At 37.7% G+C, this 24335-nt stretch overlaps 1 protein-coding gene across 9 annotated transcripts in view; it reads right to left on the bottom strand.

Moving 5' to 3' along the window:
• MAGI2 (membrane associated guanylate kinase, WW and PDZ domain containing 2) overlaps window positions 1-24335 on the bottom strand; it is a 743930-nt gene that overhangs the window by 283100 nt on the left and 436495 nt on the right. For all 9 annotated transcript variants that reach the window (XM_064505113.1, XM_064505115.1, XM_064505117.1 and 6 more), the window contains exon 3: window positions 17269-17388. In XM_064505113.1, the coding sequence (XP_064361183.1) occupies window positions 17269-17388 (120 nt within the window). The remainder of the gene's footprint in view (window positions 1-17268; window positions 17389-24335) is intronic.

The following is a 24335-nucleotide window of genomic DNA, read 5'->3' as shown; positions in this document are numbered from 1 at the left end:
ATTTCCCAAGATTCCCAAAGGATATTTCATTTTAATACCTCCTTACTCCCTCTAATTTCACCTGCAAATTTTCATTTTTTTCAATCCTTCATTTACTCCTTCAGTTTGGTTCCCCTTCTCCCTTCCTATGATGCTTTGTGATGAGGTCCCAGGTCATACCTGACTAACCCATCATCTAATGCTAGTGAAGCCGGTGGAGAAAAGACAGTGGGTATCAACTGGAACAACAGCGGTAGAGCGACAGGCTGGTAATGTTACACCTCAGGTCCAGAGTTCTGATCATCTCAATGCCAAAACCAAGACAACAAAAATGATGGCAAATCAAGAAAGAACAACTTCTATCAGAATAGATGTGGTGATTATAAAAATACCTAGGAAGTATGTAGGAATAATTTAGAAATACTTAAATTGAATAAATTGTAAGTGAGAATGCAGGTTGGGGGTAGTCAGGGAGGAATATGATCATTACCTCTGTTAGAAGGGTCAAGCCCTGATCAGGGAGAAAAATGATTTAGGATGGCCCCAGTGGATATAAATAGGAATAGTGGATTGATGCCGTGCAAAAGGAAATCTTCAGACAAATATCAGGAAGCATTTTCTCATGGTTAGGATGTTAGATTACAGAGCTGTCTCCCAGGGGAGATGGTGCAAGGAGCTTCACTGTATGAGTCATTTAAAATTAGATTGAAACAAAGCACCTGCATATACCGCAGGCAACATAGCTTCCTTGGCAGGCAGACAACCTCAGTGACCTGACACATCTTAACCAGCTCTCCTTTCTATCATTCCATTTAATTTTAGTCTGTTTGTATTTGGGAAAATGAGAAAAAACTCACATTCCGTGAAGCACTCATCTATTCCTTTCCTCAAGAGCCTGATTATAAATGAAAAATGTGTAAATTATCATAAATATTCAGACATCTGATAGGTAAAATTAATGATCAACTGAATTATTGTCTGGTTTGTGTCTTTATTTAGGAATTTGTTTTAAAGCATTCTCCCCTCCCCCTATCAAAATGACTGATATTCCTTGCCACAAGGTGAGCCAGGCAGTGGTAATCAAATAAATAAATACGACACAGCTATACCTGGAATGATTATGGTTAGAGCATTCACTTTTGGACTCCTAGTGCTCAAAATGTCTAACTTTGGAGACACTCCTTGAGCAATGCCAAAGCAAAAATAATAGCAACAGAAAGGAAGATAATGCTGGAAAAAAACATTCATGTTTTAACGTCAAGGGATCCTAAATTTGCTCCACTGAGGTGTTCAGTGTGTATTTCAGAAGCCCAAATGCTTCATTTGGTTTTCTTTGAATTCTAGCTGTTTTGCTTAGCACAGAGAATGGAGAACGATTAGTATGAAGTTCTTGGGGAACTTACAGAATAAGATCATAGGCAACATGTCGATGAGTGATCCTTAATCCACACTTGTTTGTGAATTCACTCTCCTCTATATTATCTTTTACAGTCATTTTCTGTTATAGAAAAGGAATTAACATATCTTTCATTATATGATTCAGAATGTGGGGGAAAACGTAAAATGGTAAAGAAGGGTTCAATGTGCTTAAATCAGAGATAACAGGTAGCCTCCATTCTGGAACACTAGCACATGACAATCCCTGCATTAATAATAAGGATATGTAAAAGACTTCTCAAATTACATGTCTGTAGAATAGCAAATATAGTATCAATATTGAGGAAAGAAAAAAAAATAATTCAAGAATGCACTGACCCATTATTCTGACCTCAACACTATGCAGGGCTTAAAACACATTTTGAAGAAAAGACATGTGGCAGCCTGATCTCTCTTCAGTCTGGGAGTTGTACTTGAGCCCTTATATTGGATAGGAGGAGATTAAAATAACATGGTTCATTCAGCTTACAAAACAAGGATGGGGGGAAGACAAAGATGTTATATTCTTATGTAAGGGGTGATATAAGAGGGAAACGAATAGTGTATGGATGCCTAAACATTGTGGCTAATGCCATTTAGGACATTGTAGGCTATCCTGTCCAGCCTCCAGAAACTGTTCCAGAAAAGCGCAAATCTTACAAGTCCTGTGTCATATCTTCCAGTCCCACATGGGGACTGTGTTGGATATCATTCATACCCAAGGGTACATCAAAAAACAGGACAAGTAAATTTAGTCATGTAAATGAAACTGATTGTTGACAGAAAAGCAAATGGCACAGGTTTATATGGAACAGCGGTCAGAAATTAGAGATCATTTTCTAAGTAGAAGAGGAGTGATGATCTAGAACAGTCTTTCCATGAGATATAAGGGTGAGATATCCTATAATTGTGAGACAGATCTTGATAAGTTTATGACAGCACAAGATTCAAATCCATTTCTTAGCAAGACCCTAATGATGCAGAACGAGTGAGGGTCTTGTGGCCAAAGCATGCAGTTGGAAGCCCACGATCTGAAGATGACTTGTTCCATAGTCTATGCCAGACAGAGCAAGAGCCTGTGGCAATCTGTTTATATCAGGTTTACTGGGGAAAGCTATTCTGCAATCTGACCTCTACTTATCAGACTTCTTTTGCAAGCCTAGGGAATTTTAGAACTGACTTCCTCTGAATTTATGCTTATCAGAGCCAGCAATGAAAATGGTAGCTTGTCTTCTGTATCTGTACCCAGTAGACTAAAATGCAGATGGACTGCACTGTCCTCTCTTTGAAGAGGCATGAGCCCTGGCGTATAGTCTCTATTCTGCTAAGGCGCTCTTCTCAGCTCCTAAACAAGTATAAGAGTGTTCACTTCACCTACTTAACTCCTTCAGCACATGTCCTGTAATTTAGTGCACCTGAAGTTGAGAACTGATATAGTGAATAGAAAGAAAGGAATACCTCCAGGGGCTGATTAAGAGCATTAAGTTATACACTTAAAGTTACATGGTGTGAATAACCTCTTAATCACATGCTGTTTTTCCTGATGAATTCCTGACTCGTTCACACAATGAAAATGCACAGTATGAAAATGTTCAATGAGAAAGACAGCTGTTCAATATTTATTTTTGTTTGAATGCTGTGTGTCTTCATGCCATATATCCTGCAAACTTTTGCAGCTGACAAAGTAGAGGTGCTGTGGAAGAGTTTTTTATTCTCTAATCAAAGAACGCAAGTAAACCACCAAAAGTAACCAGTTTGTTTTCCTTTCTTTCTCCTTGACTACTTGTGTGGAATGTGACTCATAATATCACTGTAAAAGTAAATACTATCTCACAACCCAATGCACTACTGAGCACACTCAGAATGAGAAAAAGTGGCCAGAATGAGATGAAGTGCAGGGGAAAGTAAGTATTTTATTATTTTGTAAATTGCAATTCAGCTGCATGAAGACCACTGTAAAAACACATCACTACACTTTGTTCAAACCCTTTTCATAAATATTTTACTGTCAAACTGACAAGTTATTGCAGTGCTGAAAACAGTGGAAATTGCAATGTGTAAAAAAACAGCAAAAAAAAAAAAGGAAACACAGTTGTATACATTAAGAGCGTACTGTAAGAGCAATACAGCTGTGGGGAAAACCTGTCTCCTGGAAAACTTACTGTCTATGTAATGTAGGTTTCTCCCTGAATCTCCGTTATCTAATCAGAGTGCCATATTTCAAAAAAGGGTCTCTTGAGCTCATACTAGCTGTCACCGTAGCAAGTCGCTATATAAAAAATAGGCTTTTTACAAGCCATGTGCTGTTAAGGTAAAGATTCCAAACACACGTTCTAGATACATAAGGCAAGGGGCTGATGAAACATTCAAAAAACTGAATGACTCTCCTAAGACATTGTCCTTTAATCTTATCATGCCTGAAGTGATTCTTTTTTTTTACCTGTGTGACTTCCACTGACAAACCACTAGTGCCAAAAGTCAAAGCCACACCGGGATGCAGTAAATCACTTGCAACTGATCAAACAAAAGAGCAGGCAGAATCTGAGACTGCATAAAGCCCAAAGGTCACAGATACAGGCTCTACTCCACCTGATTCAACCTAAGCCTCAGCTTAGAAGATAACACCAACTTTACACCTCACAACCCCTAAAAAAATCTTGCCTTTTTGCTTCCCTTCTGGAAATAGAATTCAGTTCAGAGATTGTACTAAAGACTGAGTCAAGAGGGTTACGGAGCCATAATCAGCTTACCCTCCTCCTGGCAGAAAGCACCTCCTGCTGTGTTCCTATCAGAGTTTTATGCACGAAATTACCCAGAACTGGAACCCAGAAAGGAAAAGTCACCAGCCCCATCCCTCCTATGGATGGCAAAACAGTAACATTGTGGTTTTCCCTGATTAAGCAATTGCATTCCCTTCACCTCTAGGTTCTTACATTAGCTAGAAGAACCCACCTTGACATTGCCTGTAGTCCCTTAACATGGGGGTTCATGAGGTGGCAAAGGCTGGGGATCGATGCTGCAGGGACACTGCCAGGTGAGGTTACAAAGGGAATTTGCTAAATACTGTTGTAGGGGGAATTCCTCCATTTCCATCATTTTGATTTGTGTCTTTTCTCTTACTATCTAAATTTCACCACTGAGCATATAATCATGCACATGTCTTCATACCATCTGTCCTCTGTCATATTTTTTATAGCTGAATCCATCATAGTTTTAATTTGAATTTTTATCTATCAGAGATTTTTATCCTGTCTTGGGCAGACAAATAGAAGTTTTCCAAAGATCATAATAATTTTAGCAACATGCAGGAGATTTTATTTCTAATTCTTTTAGCTGCGGAGTTTCTGTGCTTGGTGGATTGGTATTCAAATCCGGTTGGGAAAACATGACAACGAAACGTGTGCAAGGGATTACGGACACAACTACTTGCAACCCAAATCTATTGAGAGGGGTTAAAGAATTTTTCTCAAGAGACTCAAATTATGAAGTAACCAAAGCCAGCACCTTTGGTTAGGTCTAACTTATAAAGGAAACTTTTTCCGCCATATCCCATGTGTCACTTTGTTTAGTCCTCTTAAGGGGACATCTCTTGATAGTAAGCAGCCTACATAGCCTACTATAATAGTAAAAAGGTAAACTAGCTTTCTTTAGAATAATTCTTTTGTGCTTATTATAAACCAGACTGAATTCTCTTTAACAGAGTGCGTTAAAAATCCTGGTAACAGTAGTGTTCCATAGCAGAAGCTGCATTTTAAAGGGTTTTCAGGTGAACTAACTCTCCTAGTGAAGCTTTAAGATGTGGAATGGCTCCATTTCTCCATCTGCATATGGTTAATCTAACAGAACATGTCTTGAGAAACTGGCAAGCAGGCAGCTGCAAGCTACCTCATTCCCATATTATCAAATGCCCAGATCTTCCCAGTGGTTTGGTCTTCTACCTCCTTAGAATGAGAGGACAGTACACTCCCACTCCTAGGAGCTATTCAATCATCACAGTACATACCTGTTTTTTAGACAGCCTTCTCTATTTGCCATCCTTGGCTTACTCATCACAATATCCATCTCTTCTCCCTTCCTCACTTCTGCCCTGTGCTGGCTCCCCCCTCCCATAGATATAGCTCACCTGACTCACCATTTGCTTTCTGCTTTCTTATTCTTCCTAGTGCCAGCCATTGTGAAATATCTTCGTATTTCCCCATCACTTCTTAGATATGCTCAGGAAGAACTCCTATTAATATCCACATCATTAAATCACTGATCTCTTTAATACCTCTCTTTAAGTGTTCCTATGTAAAATCTTGATAACAATTATATCATAGGTTTGCGGAGACCCACTGCTTGATGCTCTACCCAGAGTTGTCTCATTTTTTCCTTCTGTTTCCCCTATAGACTGCTTTGAACTATTGTCCTTTATCTCATACTGCAAGGGTAATTTCCCTAAGGAAAGTACCATCTTATTCTCTGCTTCTGCAGCACCTAGCCAATGGCTCCCTGTCTATGTCTGGGGCTCCCTGACAACCTGTTAGTAAAAATAGCAACAAGAAAAAGAGTTAATTTGGTTGTTTCATTTACAGCTCCCTTAATCATCACAACTTTTCTCTATGCTTATTAGGGGAGAGCATTCACATGCACAGAACACAGAGGAGTCTGTGGGACTATTCTACATCAGTAGCATCTTCTGAAACGGATGATGCTGTATTTTGGGCTAGTTTTTTTTCTGTCTGTATGATGTAAAATAACTGTAAATGTAGGTCAGCAACTGGACCATTATATTTATTCACCAGCATACTTAATTCCAGCATATTTGACCTTCATTTCTGACTATATTTCCATTACTTTTGCTGGAAATATAATGGGAGCCCTCCGCTGGCCCAAAGAAAACCTAAAAGACCTGTTTATTCTTTCATTTACACAAGGTCAAAGATGGAATAATTATATTTGAAATCAGTGTAAACCCAGTATATGGGTTTCTCTGCACCAGAAAAGGTTTTGTTTGTTTGTTTCCAATAACTTTAGCTTTTTTATCAGACACTGCATTACTCTGAAACATGAACACTCCTTTTATTGCTTGGATTTTGTTGGTCTTTTATCTTGTTTTAATTAGCTCACTTGGGAAGTAACATAACTCTGTTGCAGAAAAAGTTGTATCAGTGCTTTGTGTAGTTGAATCCTTCTTTTGAATTAACCATACAAAACCAGGCCCTCCTCCCACACTTACATTGCATTATTCCACACTTGGTACAACCTGCTTCTCTCAGTGTCCTTCATTATTTCAAGATCATCTTGATAGGAAGCAGCCTATACCCTTGTAATGTGCTGGCTGGCTGCAAGATGCACCTTTTTTCATGTATCTGGAGTCCACCATAGCAGCCATGACCAGGGCTGTGTGTGATTCTGCAAAGTCCTAGAGTACCTTGCCATTGAAACACAGTAATCAAAGTCAGATTTAAAAAAAACACCCTTACCCCCAAAAGGCCATAACAAGGAACTTTTTATGTCTTGCTGCAAAGCAATTTCTGCTGAAAAAATAGAAATACAGAAAATATAACCTGATCCTTCCTAATATAGACAAGACCTACCCTTTTTTATAGAACATTTTGCAAACAACAAAAGACTGTAGGGGCTCACTTTTGCTCACAGGGATCTCCTGACTACAGATGTGTCAGGGAGGCAAAAACAGGGCCAGGCAGCCAAGGAGGAATACAGAAACATTGCCTGGATATGTGGGATAGGATTAGGAAGGCCAAAGAACAGCAAGAGTTGAAACTGGTGAAGAATATGAAGGGCAAAATGAAGGGTTTCTATAGCTAGCTCAGCAGCAAAAGGAGGACCAGAGAGAATGTGGGCCTGGTGCCCAACTGGTTAGGTGACTTTGCACGGAAAAGGCTGAGGTATCAAGTGCCTTAATTGCCTTAGCAACGTCTGCTGCTCCCAGGCCTTTCAGGTCTCAGTTTGGTAGCAAAGTCTGACAAAGAGAGGTACTGGCCATGCTAGAGAAGGATCCACTGAGGGCTAGCTAGATCAGCTGGACATATTCAAGGCTGCAGGACTGGACAGGCTGCATGTGAAGGTGCTGAGGAAGCTGGCTTGATGTTAGTGTGGGACTATTCTGTAAGTCTGATAAGTAGTGGTGATTAAGGGAGCAAAGGCTAGAGAAGGCAATTGTTAAAACTATCTTCAAAAAGAGCAAGACAGATCTGGGGAACTACCAGATCACTAGCCTCACCTCAGTCCTGGGAAAATCATGAAGCATGTTCTCATGGAAGTGATTGTCAGGCACTAAGGTATCAGGAACAGGCAGTGCAGATTTACCAAGGGCTTGACCAACCTGATTGCTTTCTGTGATGCAATGGCTTTCTCTGTGGATGAGGGGAAAGCAGTGTCTGACCTTCACCTTGACTCTAAAAAGGCTTTTAACACAGCCTTCTAGCAGCCAAGTTGGGGAGATACTGATGCAGAATCAGAGCAAAGGCTACTTTGTGTACTTACCTTCACCCTCCATTGCTGCAGGTAACCATTGCATAATAAATTTTGCAGTAATTTCTGATGGATGACTTTTGATAGTTTTCTTACTTTATAGCATCATTCAAGCTGCTGGATATTTCATGGAGTGGGCAATGCAAATTGCAGTTCATACTCTGTAGTCATAATTATGGTTCAGTGAACACATGCTCATAAGAAAAAAAAATCCTTTGCTTCATAGGGAGATGTTGATAGAAAAGTATTATGGAAGGTCGAGTACACCTTGTCATTTGAAAACAAAATTGCTTCAATATTTTGGAAAATTCTGAGATTGACAAAATGGAAAGACAATGGGAGTTTCTTAATGTGAGTTAGGAAGAATCTCTGAAAGACTTTTTGGACTACAGTTTATGGCATCTAGCAGAGCACTGTTTGCGACAGGAGGTGATCTTTCTTCAGCTGAAACAGAATAATGTGGAATATCACAATTGAGAATGTGTAGTGCCCAAGAAGATGTAATATCCAGAGGAACTTCCGATGGATGTAACAGCATGATAAATACATGCAAAGTGGATATAATGAATATTGTGTATTTCCAGTAATATATTTAGAAATGGAGAACTCTGTAACTGAGCATTGTAGCTAAACATTTCTCTGAAGCAATGACACATCATTATGATTTGTAATTTGAGATTCTAAAGTCTTTAACATCTTTTGTAATGCCTAGAGACAAATGTGCCTTATCAGTGCTATAGCCTTTATTTCCTTTTGAGCTCAGGCTGTATGGCATTTCACACTATTTTTCTAATAGAATCTGCATTTAAACTAACACAGCACAATATAGACTGCATCTGAAGTTCAGTTAGAATTGTATCTGTAATGCCCATATTAACTGGTTGTGATCTGCCTTATATAAAAAAAAAACAGAAAAACCTAATATGTTGCACAGAGAGCATTCGTAAAAACTAGACTGAAGTAGGCAATGCAGCCTTTAATTAATCCCTCTACTAGTGCAGGAATGTTTCTACCAATAACTACTTTAAAACTTCCTAAAAGATGGAACTTCAATCTCCTCCTCTGGAGGTTAGTCTAAGATTTAATCCACATCATTATATGAAAATTTGTTCCCAGTATTAAATCCAATTGTTCATCTTTTTCAGATACATCACATTAGCCCTGCTTACGTATTTGCCCAACTTTCAATAATTTTTATTCATTCATGGGTTTCAGACATTTTAAATTCTCTAAGCTTCTCAATCATTAGCCAACAAAGCTGTATCTGATGAGTTCTCTAAATTTATTCCCTGCAGCCCTCCTGGTAATTTGCATTACTTTTGTCTGGACATTTCAGTTTGTTACTACATTTCTCGTAGTGACTGCACAGAATTGTAAGGAATGGGACATGTCTCAAGCTGCGCTGAGACTTGTTCAACCCAGCTCAGGAAAAAGGATGAATCAGTTGAAGTCATTTCTTGATTGCTCCGATCCTGAGACCCCTCTGGTGTTGATCTAGATATTGATAATAAAATAAAGTACATTGAAAGTTGTTTCAGTGGGCCTGTTTGAGCAGAAAGGCTTTATGGAGCTCAGAAACTCACACAACAGGTGCTCTGTGCCACTTGTTCCTGCCCTCCATCTTGCAGAACCCTGGAAACACACACAAGCAAAGCAAAGTGGTGTGTGTCTGGGAACCCACTTGTGGCTGATTTCTTCAACGGATGCAATGTAAAGCAACTGTGAACTGGCAATAGGTTGCTGTTTCTAGTAGCCACAGAATCCCAACAGAAGAAATAAATTAGATGAATGGAGCATCCCTACACACTTCTGCTGAGCTACACAGTGTTACCCAGCAGAAATATGGGCTCTACCAAGCCTTGCGTGACATTGGCTAACCTCTGGCCTTGTGCCCAGCACAACTGGTTGAAAGAAGTAATGTGCACTGATTCAGTTAGAGCCTCAGCCAGCAACCTGGGATGATCAGAAACGCTGCTCTGGCCACTCAATACCCTGGACACAGGCAGCAGAACTGTCTGGCAGGCCAGGCAGGGAGTTCAGCCTTGCAACAGGTTGCATCATGACCCAGTCAAGCACATCCCAATCACAACCTACTCAACACATGCACAGCTCAAGTCTACCCTTACCTGTCCTTGGTACAACCATCTGCTGGGCATGGGATGTGAGCAGAAGGGTGCTTCTAGAGGCAAAGGCAATTGCGTTGGCTATTGGTTTCCTTTCAGGTGAACCCAGTCAGGAGCCATGGGGAAGCCAGTGCTCTCTCTCATTTCTCTGCAAGTGCACAGGAGTAAGGAGCCCTCGCACCTTTTCGTTAGGATGCTGTCTGTTTAAAGGCAGAACAGTCCCACTCTTCTAATTTCATGTTACTTAATCTGCTATGGAGCAGAGTATAGTAGATCATAGTTGCATAATACCATTTCCTGGCTGCTTGTGGGACTGGGTTTCACCTATACTGACCCACTTAGTCCTGGTGCCATGTTTTCATGTTGGCATGTGATGAACATCTGTACTTCATCTTTCCTTATCATCACTGCCTATGTTCTTGTTGTAGGCTCAAAGTGATCATATTGTAAATATTCCTGAAAGAATAATATTTGCCCGTCAATATGGTCTACAGTCTCAGGTATCTCTAAGCTTTCCCTGACCAGCAGCTTTTCTGCAGTGTGACCATTCTGCTGTGGAGAGACAGTGACCTGCTGCAGGACCCTGGGGATGCTGGGGAGGGAACTACAAGGCTTGCTCCAGAAAAGAGAGAAGAGCCCTAGTGACAGGAGTGAGAGGATTGTTTTAGGAAGGACCCTCACCTAACTGCCTCAAAAACAGGAGCCAAGCAGCATCAAAAGAGGTTAGTATTTTAGTATTAGGTTAGTATTATTTAGTATTAGGTTAGTATTAGAACCACCAGTGTTCTTGTCTGAGAGTGCTAGCTAAAACAGAGGGTTGAATTCCTAAGATAGAAACACCACACAACATGAATGCCAATTATTAAAACAATCAGCATGTATACAGCCTCCAATTCAGAACATGGAAAGACACAATCTGTCACACTATTGCTATATTTCAGAAAGTTAAAAAAGGCACTGCAGAAGTTGTTATGAAATGCACCCTTTATATTTCAATACTATAAGTTTAAAAAGCAGCTCTGCTTTTCTTACAAAAATGAAATCATATTTATTGCATTTTGATTCTTTACTACTTCCTCTAGAAAATGACAGAATATTTAAATAAACTTTAAAAAAAGAAGCAAATGTGATGTTTAATGCCTGAAAATGCATTAACAAAAGCAGACAGGATTCTTTATATATTCTGATATACCCACTGGCATTACATTTTTGAGCTTCTGTGCATTTACATTTTTGAGGGCTATGCTTCCCTCTTTATTTTTTTAGAAAATAAATCAGCAGTGCTTTGCACTTCATATTTAATGATGAGAATGAGATTCGCCTCCTTCCTCTGCCTCAAGCATAAAGGGGAGAAACAACAAAGTCCTTAAAATTCCACCAGTACAGAACTTAATCAGACTCTGAAGTCACTGACAGTATTTAAGATTTATTCTCTTATATTTTGACCTAAATGGTGATATATACACATTTATGCTTTCTCTGGATATGATGGTGAGAAGTAGGCATCATATTGTTATGGGAGCTACCACTCTGAGAAGCACTTTCAATGGCAATCTGATCCTCACTATAAAGTGTCTCATTCTATTTCTCCATGCTCTTGAAACACTTTCTGCTCTTAAAAGATATGGCTTTTGAAAGACTACTTATATTTTTATCTATACCCATCTTCCCTTATGATCTTTTTGCTTCCCATTTTAAATCAGAATATGTCATTAACTACTGTGTTTAGGTCTTAAGAAGGTAGTATTTTACTATCTTTATTCTGTTTCATTTCCTGTCTAATCCTTTACTGTAGAGTGCTCAGAATATTGTGCTCATGAGGGAGTGCTGTATAGAATAAGTGGTGCAGATTTTGAACTCCTTACAGCTTTTTACATGGCAAAATGGAATCAAAGCCACTGGAATCAGACACCACCTCTTTATAAAACCATTGTCACCACAGTGCAGAAGTTGAAAAAGCCATGCTTTTGTGAAGCAGTCCTGAACTCATACTTCAAATTTGCAAGATAGTAAAATTAGATATCTACTGAAAAGACATTAGCTGAACAGAAGTTCTAGCCTGAATTTTGCCTCTGCACAGGCTAAATTTGGGTTGGGAGATGGCAGTGAGTGAAGGCCTATACAAAACTTAATGTTTCCTTGGCAGGATGTTATTTTTTAGGACCCTCTACACCTTTCAGATGAATGGACTCAAAACACCTCCTGGTGCAACCCATTTGCCAGTGTGTGAGATGGGAGCCAGCAGCAAGACCTCAGCTTCAACCCACATTCACTTTCCCAGGAGAGCTGAATAATAATGATACAACTAAAAACATGTAATCTAACCCTTTAAAACTGTTCCTACAACAACTGAAAGTTTGGTTTCCTCAAATACACAAGAAGTATAAAACATTCAGGTTTTACTGAAGGTATGTATTCACCCTTTTTTTTTAAAGGACTTACTAATTCAGAGTTCTGGATTAATAAGGAAATTTCAGCTAACATTCAGCCTTCTGCTATATAAAACTTAACCAGTCTGAAAATATAGGTGAAATCTGGTCTCCATTTAAGCCAACTGGAATTTTACCACTGACTTCAGTGGACTTCAGTGGGCCAAGAAAAATCCATGATCATGTAAGTCGTTACGCAGCTTCAGCTAGCTTTGAGTCTTCAGCAGTGACTTAAGACATAACTTGGGATAATTCCAAACAATCAAACAAATGATAAAAAGTGGATTTTTCATAATATTAATGTCACAGTAACTAAAAAGATTGTTTTTCATAGGATAAAGTTAAGGACTATTCTTGTATTAATAGCAAATTATGAGTATTTGCTAAAACAATTTTATATAGGCTTTCAGAAGTAAACAAAACTTGCTAAAAAGAGAGTTCTACATGGTATGTCATTGTGCTGGTTAAATTCACTTATTTTCATAATTTTGCCACATCCTTTAAAGATATGAACAAACTTTTCTATGTCTGAATTTCTTATAGAATTTGACACTGCTAAAATCCCTCTTGCTGTTGTATATTTGAAACACCTTTATGTTCTTACAGATAACCAACAACATGTTGCTTTTCCATGAAGTATTTATATATTGAACAATCCCTGTTATTTCTAGTACGGCTACTGTATACTTTACTTTAAAAAGGAAATTCTACTCATAACAAGCCAGGCTCTTCAGCTCTTATTAATGCTTCATAATGATGTCTTACAAGCAATAACTTTCAATCAAGTGCTTATCATATCTGTTTTTTGGAAAAAAATATTGAAGCTGTTACATTTTTGTTTATGAGCATTAGTATTCTTACCCAACATATATTTTAAATACATTTTCAGTCTCCTGATATGCTGCACTGGCTAAGAAGTTTTGTTGATCTAATAAGGAGATGGGAATGGTCTGTGAAGTCAATGATCCATGAACTAAGTCTCCACACAAGTTTTGACATATCAGAGAGGTGACAGTATACTGAGTCAACCCTTCTATTTGAAGTGGTGAAAGACAGCACACACATATATAGAGTTTGTCTTTTTATCACATTATTTTATTGATCTGTTCGTATTATGGCAAAATCTCGCCATATGGGACTTCATTCCAGAACCAGAAAAGGAACTTGGATTATTTTGCTGGGGGATGTCCTTCTGTGTTACATCAGTCTGCTTAAGAGATGAGTGGCTTTAATTCTGTGCAGAAACACTTCCTCCCCTGTTACAAAAATGTCATTATTTTACCTTACCAAATATCTGTGTCAGAAATATATTTTATTTCCAAACATGTTATCATTCTGAGCCAAATCATGATTTCTTCAATCAGTAGAGTAAATTGGAATTTTGCTATGGAAAAACAAGGTAAAATCTTCAGGATTTGTCTGAGCTGTTATAAGGAGACCTCTAAATAAATGAATTTGGGGTACATCAAGTAAACACTCTCTTCCCCAAGTAGGAATGCATTGGTAGAATTCACTGGAACTTTATTACAAATTCAGAACTCGGAAACAATCTCACTGAAGTCAATGTGACTTGGACCATTAAGTTCAGTGGGAGCCGAAGCAAGGATTCTACAGTTTATTCTTTCATTCTGCTTTATCACAGGAGAGGTACAAAACATGCAGCAACTGTTTACATAGCTTGTATGTTTAAAAGAATCCTTATCTATAAAGATAGCTTGGTCTTTCCATCAGTTGCTCAAAAAGACATAAATAGAAAAGGTAAAAAATAGTCAGGGGTTTGGCTATACTGAGACTAAATAAAAATAATATTTGCAAGATTGGTAAAAAATGAAGTTTGTACTGTTTTTATCATGAACATACTACTGCTTTTATACAACACTTCAGAATGTTGCAGTCATTTACAGTTGTCACAAAAGTGGTAGACAAAGGCATAATGCACAGCCTGAGTAGTGAAGAAGTTACAGAGCATCCTATTTTTAATTCTGAAGCTTTTGTAACTTAAAATCTATTTTAAAACTCAAAAATACTGTGTGCTTTAGAAGAAAGAAGTATATAGTATTGTCAGAGAAGCATTCTCTGAAAATATATACTGGTTTCACTCTTAGATTATATCCTGCTACAGATGAAATCATGACTATTATTTGCTTGCAACAGAACAAAAAGTTCATGACTAGAATCACTGGGTATTTTTCTCATAGTAATACTAACCTATCTTCCACTCCTAACAACTCTGAATACTATACTGAACAATCCAAAGAGTATGTATCAGATAAGTCTCCATTTGGCCCCTTTCTCCTCTGCATTACCGAGATGTTTCTGATTCTCCTTGGAATTCATACAGTAGAAGGTAAATTGACTAAGTCAATCCTTACATTCAAGAAGCGGTGAAAGCCAACACCCGCATCTACACAGAGTTTGTCTTTTTATCTCAGGTTAATGAGAAGTCGCTTTTTTAAAACGTTTTCCTGTTAGAGACAAATGGATACATACTGGCTAGAAAGTCAGATTGGACTGATTCAACCGAACTACAGAAACATAACTAAATATAGAATGATCTTTTCAAATGGGAAAAAAAAGTGCAAACCAATCTATTAACTCTGAGAATCATTAAAAAGAAGACTGATTTTTCTCAGAGACCTAATGACCAGTGCTGATAAGGAGGGACAATACATCTCTTTGAAGAAGCACAATCACAGGAGTTGTTGATCTAGGGAAGGATTCTAAAATGATCTTCTCAGAGGGATGGGGGGATTGGAAATCTCTTTGCCCTGATGGGTACAACCGTCGTAGGCAAAGTCAATCACTGAAGACTTAGCACACTCAGGAAAGCTCGTGACTGAATACCAAAATCTTTCCCTGAAGAAGCTACTACAGTCATGAGGGGTTACTCAGGTAAATGGGGTGTATCACTTAGGTAAGCAAGGATATTGCCAGAAGTGTCTGTACAGGAACAGGAAATACAGCATCCATAAACCAGATATATTCTCTCATTCGCTATCTATTATCTGCCATAACATATGGGTAGATAATACATTATCTACTATTTCTCAGAATGCACATCTGCTGACTAGGAAGCCTGAGCATCAAAGATAGGATCTGTGCAGAAACTGGATTGTTGAGTTTATTTTGGTGTGCCTTCAGTTTATGACTTTTTGACTTCAGTGAACTTGTCATCTGTGATCAGAGAATGATGTGATGGATGTTGTGTAGTTATGACTTTGGCTCTTTCTTCAGGTAGGTTCTCAGAAGGCTTAAGGAGTTATGCAGCCTTCCCCAACCAACATTTCACCTTGCTGTCCACTCAGCTCTGGTAGCTGGTTTTGAAAGACACATCTCAGCATCCCCCAAGGGACATAATAACATTCTGAATTAATTTCAACTAGCAGTTCAATCTCTACAGACTTGCAACAAACGAAATTACATGGTCAAGCAATGACAGACTTGTACTATACTTACGCTCTTTCAAACACCTAAGTTAACAAAAAGATTTTTTCAAGAAAGGCTTAATTTGTTGAATTATTCAGATGCTTATTCACTGAATGTCTGACAAAGGTAATAGTGTGGTGGTGACCTTGTATTAATGTTTATCTAACTTTTTCCACTAGGTGTCAGACTGTGGGGGAAAAGGAGGAAAGGAAAAGAAGATATATTTTTCTGTTATTGAGCTTCTTTAATGGAAATCTTCTTTGTTACAATGTCTGTATTGATACAACACTTCATGAAAATTTATTTACTTTCCAATGGGTACTTTGTGTTGATTAGGTGAGAAAGGATTACCTTCTTTCCTGTTATTTATAACGCAGCTAATGATTTTCTTTGGCGTAAATAGCTCCTTATTTATCTTCAGATGCTTTCTTTGATAGGGACAAAGCCAGGACAAAAAGGTCTTCATTGTTTTTTCTGCTACAAAGTAAAAATATGGGACTGTTTCCCATAAATGATTCTATTCACCCAGGTATTCTTATATCATTGGGTCATATTTTTCATATAAAAGGTGTTGCCCGCAATTTTGCTTTCAAGATCAAGATAACAATAAAAGGATCCATCCATTATTCAGTTATCTTAAATGCTAATGTATTTCTAAGAAGAATGTGGCTTACAAAAGTGTAGCACAGTTTCTGGCTTTTTTTCAATGCCATGCTGTATAACTGCCCTTCAGTTCATAGTAGTTCAACTTCCAGGACAGCTATGTTTTGGAAAATGTTTGAAATTGGATGAATGATCAGGTAATTCTCTCTCCTATTCCACACTAGGGTGTTAGCTCTTTGCCCCATAAACACACATTTTCTAATACAGCTGTTAGGAGAGTCCCTATTGCTTTGTCATATTACAAAATTAATGAATTCATTTCAATAATTTTACAAAGCCCTTAAAACATGATAACAAAAAACCTTCCTGTTTTACTTCTATAGCGCTGTTTCAACCTCTGATATATATTGGTATTTGCAGGAACACTGTGTACCACACATTTAGAAGAAAAGCATCAGCCTTACAATTGATTTCTGTTGTAGACTTTGCTTTGTCCTATGCTAGAAATGCAGTTGTTTGCTTGAATTTTGTGGAAATTTCCTCAAGTATTTGGCATAGAGAACTAATGTTTTTTCCTATAACTGCAATATATTATTCTGTTTCTCTTAGCCAGTCTAATATACTAAAATTACAATGAACTCATCTGCTTTTAAATATGAAAATATTTTCATCATTGCCATCTGGCTCTTCACAAATTTCTGATAACAGCAGCAATGACACATTTATAATGGGATGTCCCAATGCAATTCTATAAATTTAGAAAAAAAAACCATAATGGAAACATGAGACAGGTTTAGAAGTAAAAGTGTGCTTACCTTCATATGTTCCACTTTCTAACAGAGCACCACTTTTCTCCAATTCCATAAAATCTTCAACTGTGATGAAAATATAGTCCACACCAGGGACTTCTCCCTCCTTATGTGGCCTTGTGGTGCCTATTAATAAATGGAAAGACACAGTTAAGCACAACAACTGAATGTAGAACAATCTTTTGGAACATTTTGGAGAATTTACAGAATAAACTAAATGTTTATACAAAATACCGTATCGCATATTCTCCCTTCAAGGATGCCTTTCAAAAGCATATAGCTACATCTGTTGAAGCTGAGGTATATCAGACACATCTATAAGGATGGACTAGATGTTATCTGGGCTCAGATTATCTAGCCTAACTAATGAAAATGTATCTTACTGCTATTCTTTTATTCTGTGACCCTCACTGAGACAAGGCATTCATATGTAACATTAGTCTTTGTTTGATGTGTATTTTCTATGGCTCCAAACAAAGTTTTGTCTACAAATATTCTGCCCTATGCTCTTTTACACATTTATTTATTACATAGAATAATAAATCTATGAGTAAGTTTGTAAGCGTTATATTCACACTGCTCATTTCAGTGCCTAAAGTGGACTTAGATGCCATGACAAATGGTTAGGCTTAAGTGAGTGAGTGATTCAGATCTGCTAACCATGCTGTCAGACTGCAAAGGTGCTTAGATTTAGTTATTACCTCTATTCTCATTTCTGGATGACAAAATTCCATAAATGCCAACACACAGTACTTCATACACACCCAGAAGTGGCTTTGCCTTGGCTAGGAGAAGTTCAGATGTTAACACAGAAGCATCTAAATTTGACTGAAGTTCCTAGAGTGGCCCAATTTATTGAGTTCAGGCTATCCCTACTTTGACTGAGAGCATGAAATACGTCTCAAAACTACATTTGGAAATGAGAGACGAGGCTTTTAGGTCCTCCTCAGCCTCAGAGTGTTTGAAATATTTTAATCAATCAATTCTCTATCAATACTGTAGTGATTACATCACACTCCTCAGGTTTGGTTTCAAGATCATTGACACTGGGAACCAGCTAAAAAAAAGATCTCCCCCTTCAAGGACAAATGTTTTAACATTACAATATTGTGCAAAAGAATGCTGCTTCTTTCTTAGTTATTCACCCACTATCTTAAACACTGCATTGTGAATCCCATATTATGCAGTATTGATTCAGGCATCCATTCAAGTCACCTATCATAGGACTTATTTGATCTATTTTTTGATGTCTATTCTGCAGACATATGCATTTAAACCTAATGAGTCATCTTGCATGAGATTCAGTGGGAAATTAAGAAAACTAAGTGTAGTCGTCTAGAAGTGTGCTATGTATCTAAACTCCTATTAAATGCAATAGAGATCTCATCAATCGTGTAAGCAAGAGAACTATTCAGCTGACTAGCCACTAGGAGCTCAATTCTGCTGGCCATACTTTGGTGTCTACTGCTATTTGAGGTACCTTAAATATCTCAGAAGTCCTCATGAGGCTAGCAGATGTGACAAAGGACAAATGGGAAACCTCACACCCTTCTGCAACTGCAGCTGGAAGCCAGGCAGGATGCCCTAAGGCATTTCAAGTAGTACTAGATTCCTGTATTTAAGCAAGTGAACCAAGCCCCCAAATGTACGTGTCTTAATCTCATATGGAATCTCTCTCTTCAGCTAGACCCAGTGGAGACTTTTGCGAGATGAAGAGCACATTAGAAGTGCCAGTTTCTCCTGATGACAATGAAAGGATTCATAATGAATTTCAGTCCCATGCCTCTAGTAATTCCACCATCAGGAATATATTTGGAAATCTGTAAGACACTTTCCTTTATTGGTCTGATTTTGATTCCCTTTTCATTTCATTGCAACATTTGAAAGTAAAACTCTTCTTATTTGGCAGCTGATTTCTGGGCATTTCATATTTACAGAGATGACTTTTTTAGGACAATTATTATTGTGTTTCAGGAAGGATATAGTTCTATTTCCAAAACACTCAGGCATTTGGAGTGTCCATAAGTAGGTTGAATTTACTCCCCATGGAAAATATGACCACTAGGGGTACAGCTGCATCCTCAAAGATATCAAACTCTTTGTGATAACTGCTCAGAAGCACAGGAATTCTGTCAAGCCCTTCAAGCTCCCAGGAGCTCTATTAACAGCACAGGCATCAGATATTTCATCTGCATGCTCTCTCCTGAGGAATTTCTGATTCCTCTCTCTGAGGAATTTTTCACTCCCAGAGTCTACTGGCAGGAGTTGTATCCTCCCTCACAAAATACAAAAGATAAGCAAGCTTTGGTACATCAAGGCAAGGTACATCAATGCTGTTTCTAGATAGGGCACTGGGAAGAAGCTAGCATATTATATGAGTACCTGTAACTTACTGTTTCTCCAGTAATTTTTTGTGTGGCCAAAGTGGGATTGCCAATAGATAAGAGTTATTCAGGAACCCAGACATAAATACAGGCAAAATAGAATGTGGAGGTTAGCCATGCTACGAGTGGAAAGTTGGACCAGATGACATCCTGAGGTCCCTCTCAACCTAAGTTATTCTATGATATTAAGTATTAATACATTGTAGTTCATTTTAATATACCCAAGTATTCAACAATCAAGAAATTCAGTGAGCATGTCTACAAAGTTTTACAGAAGGTCCAACAGACTCAGCTATCCCTCTGTTTCTCTTCTTTGCTCACCATCTTTGGTCTACTTGCCTATATTTAACTTCCACTTTTACATCAAAACCTCTCTGTTATTCCAGAAAATTGTAATGGAGTGGCTTTCAAACTCTCAATCTCTCTCTCAAATTGGAGGCCAAAGACCAGACCTTTCTGCCCTCATGGGTGTGACTTAGTCATGTTCTTTCAAATACGGTGTACATATAAGAATGTTCTCATGTGCCTTGCACTATGAATTGAACATTCTGACTAATTTGCTTTCCCTAGTTCAAATGAAACACGTTTCAAATGTAGACTAACTCTGAATCCTTAACACACAGAGCTTAATTCTAGCATGTCTGTTCTCCATTCAACTTGTATATCATCTATCCCCATGTGTAAAGCAGTCATGAGATCTCCTGCATTTAGTGCTGGTAACATAAATATTATCTTGTTCTATAACACTGTGAGATTTGTTGAGATTTTCAACTATTTTTGATAGTTCCCTATTCTGCTTCAAGATGAAAACAATAGATTTTTGTGGCAAAACAGAAAGAACAAGAACTTCACTCTGGTATCACTCGTGTACTACTGTGCAGCAGCTTACTAATTTAAGTCTCTCCTTGAGTCTCAGTTTCCCATCTATTTTCCTACATGACTAAATAGCTAGTGGTAATTGTATAGCAAGTCTTTTTCCATTTTTCTTGTCCCATAGTTTCACTGGAAATCCCAGTATGGAGATGGAATCCTTTCTGATTCAACTTGAATTGAAATTGGAAAATTATACAAATGAATATTTTTAAGGAAGAATAGATTTTCTAGAAAATTTCTTGCTAGTTCTACCTATACGTGATATGTCTACCCTACAATGCCAGAAGGTAACATTACCACTCAGATGGGTGACATGTTCCACCATGTTTTCATAAAATCCTTTAGTAGTCTGCTTCACGAGCTCTATAAGGTATCAGCCTCTATGCAGTATACCTAAGGCTGTACTTTATAAGGTAGCAATTCCTATAAAGTATACCTAGGATTGTATCTTATAACCTATCAACCACTTTCTTCTTCCAGAAAATGGGAGTTAAGAGCAAACTATGGTCACAGGTTACACATGTTCAGGGTGACTCTTTCCCCAGGTACAGTAGTGTCCATCCCCACCAGAACTTTATAGCCTTTGGTAAAATCTTTCTGAGTCTCATTTCCCTCCTGCATCTGTTCTCATTCCATTAGCCTGGAAGACCTGAGATCTTGCAAATGATTAAAGAAATTCCCTGGCTAATGGAATAAACAACAGTAATAGCCTGTTTTACTCCTTCACTCTGGACAAAGTGAGTTGCTGTTGTTTGTTTCCTTTATACCTTTCTGTAAGCACTATAGAAATGTGTGGGTGATAATATGTTAATAGTTAGAGGTAAATAATGAAGAATTTTAAACATTCTTCAAGATTTGAACATTGAGATCTGCTTTATATATAGGCACCTTGCAGATCATGGGCATTTTTTCCTCTTTCATTGCTTTTAGACTAATGTAGAGATACTGTTCTCAATAGATTTTGCCTCTAACTATATTCATATAAAAGAACAAGTAGGCCTAAAAGTCACAGTTATTCAAGAATTAAAACAAAAGATTAATTCCAAGCCTTATATTTTTACGGAGACATAACACCTCTTATTATAGGGAAACAAGGTTGAACAGGACACGCTTGCTACTGCTTATAATGTTTAGTCTTTTATTAATGTAAAATGAACATAGGAACCTAGTTACCGTTTTGTTACCATGGTAACATGAGAAAAAATAATTTTCGAATTCCATAATGAAAGAACATGATACTTTCAGATCTTGCAGGATCAAAACCAGCATGGTCTATTTGCACTATGCATATTTATGACAATGGCAATCTATTGTTCCTGTTAAACAGAAGACATGCAAGGAATAGCTTACAAGTGACCATGATCAGTCCACAGAGGTGTGTGCTCTCACACGTGTAGGTACCTTAGGAACTGAGGAGCTCAGTCCACAGAATCTGAAGTGATTCTGACTCCGTTTGACTTGATGAGGATGAGTGCTTACAGCATTTCATAGCATAGGTTTTATGAGCTCCTTCACCTACAAGCCCAACAATACCATCAACATTGTTGGCATGCACTCTTTTCACAGCAGTTTCAAGGTAAATTTCACTGACTTTTTGTATCTGCTTATATCTGTTGGTGAGAGAAGAAGAGTGGGTCATCAAGGGGCAAAGATGAGCAGTCTAGGAGAGACCTTTGCTGTAAGACTTTCAGTTAAATGCAGCTTTAAGCTTCTCATTTTGCTCTTTAAACTTTTCTCCTCGACTAGTTCTGAACTGGCTATCATTTCACTAATTCGATCACTCCAAAAAATTCAGTTCTGATCCTCCTAGTTTTTAAAAACTGTTACAGCTTGACAGACAAAAGTTATGCCATGGAAAAGGGTCTTGCATATGATCAGGAAATTTAATCTGAAATGATAAACCAGGATCTAAAGCAAACCACATCACTCGGCCTAGCGAGGTATTGAAAATCCAAAAGGCTAAACTGTTTTCGCAAGCAATGTTACATGTAGAGTTATGAATATCAGAAAACATACATAGCAAAGAAATAGAAAAAAATATGAAGGATGAACAAGTTTTAATACTGCTCATGATAAAATCACCCTCATTTTCCAATTCTGATAATAAGAAAGTGTTAGGCTATATTATGATATTTCATGACTTTTAATATTCCAATACCAGAGGTTAATCTTGACTGTGATTATTACATAAAGGCAGTGCTTGCATTGTTCATCTATCTGCTCTCACATAAAACATTGAGGTCATTCACTGAGCAACTACTTTGTCTGTACTTATTATAACTTCAGGATGGGTACCTGCTACAACTTAGAGATATTTAAGCTATGTGGCACATGTTTTCAAAAAAAGACCTTTGCAGCTTGTTTCTTCTTCTGCACTAAGAGAGAAATACTATGTACTATATTTCAGTGCAGGCTTTCCATGTTTAGTGTCGTATTATATGATGATGCTATGCTTCTGGAGAGGAATAAGGTTCTGTTTATATGAACAGCCTTTGAAAGTGCATTTTTCTTTTAAATGAACGTAAGGTACTCAGGGGGTATAAATTTAGACACCTAAGAAATCTTTGCAATAAATAAGAAAGGGAATGTGTTAATTTAATAGCAATAAAGTATTTTTGAAACACTGTTAATACGAGCTTGCAAAACAATAAATTTATCATGGTAGCTTTACGTTGACCGCTAGAGCAGACTGGAAAAACTCTTCAGGTCAGGAAGAGTTCGATCCAAATTTCCAATATTAGTAAAAAATTTTAGAATTATTAACACTGGAAGAACTCCAGTGTTGGAAAGCTCCAAACCAATTTGTACAGGTAAGAGAATGGGCGCAATTGGTACACCAGGAATTTATATGTCTATTTTTCTAAATCTCAATATCTAAGTATATAATTTCAACATATTACTTAGTGCTTATGTAAGAACAAGGGACTCAGTTTGACTTCCACAAATATTTCTGCTTCTTACAAACACTGTCTTTTCATAGTCTTTGTCTGACTGCTACTTTCAAAAGCAAGAAAGGTGCTCTTTCAATATTTCTTTTATTGCTAACTCCATGTAGTTACACATGATAGGGAACAAATACATTTATTTAAGCGTCACCACTGGAATGCGAATGTTAATTAAACCCCTCAGAGCTATGGCTTCAAAAAGATAGTAAATACTAAAAGGTGTTCTATGCTCAGTACAACGGACATCAAGAACACTTCACCTTGCACAGTAAATAACCCATGTCTTATGGTCTTTGGCAGCATTGCAAAGGTAATATCACATCCCTAGTGTTCCTGTGCAGCCTATATGGTAGGCAGAAAAATAGAAACAAAGACATTAGTCCCTGCATGGTCCAATACCTACTCACAAACTTTATGCAGAGGTTTCAGTGCTCTGAGCTTCTAGGCATATTATAAATATTTATATTAATCTTCTTCATTGCAAGTCAGGTGTAAACATGACGTACTTCTTTTCCATCCAAACATCTTCACTATTATTTAGCTGTATCTGCATCTGGATCTAGCAGCACCAACCATAGATTGATTCCTATCACACCAGGTAAGTACAAAAACAGAGACATGTTTTTGCCACAAGGGTTTACAGCATAAAGGAAAAGCATTGTAATAACCTCCAGTCCTTTTGCATAATGACCTATTCCTCAATTCATTTTCCAAATGTATCAAAGAAAATAGGACCTTAATGTGCTTATTTGTTCCACATATAATACAAACATAAAGACAAAAAGATCCTTAATATACAAGGCCATTTTACTACGCATCCTATAGTTAATTTGTTCTGTAATTCTGCATTGTACAACAGCTTGCTGTGGAA

Source organism: Dromaius novaehollandiae, chromosome 1, assembly GCF_036370855.1.
Source record: "Dromaius novaehollandiae isolate bDroNov1 chromosome 1, bDroNov1.hap1, whole genome shotgun sequence".
Classification (NCBI taxonomy): Eukaryota; Metazoa; Chordata; class Aves; order Casuariiformes; family Dromaiidae; genus Dromaius; species Dromaius novaehollandiae.
This window is presented reverse-complemented; position numbering and strand designations above follow the sequence as displayed.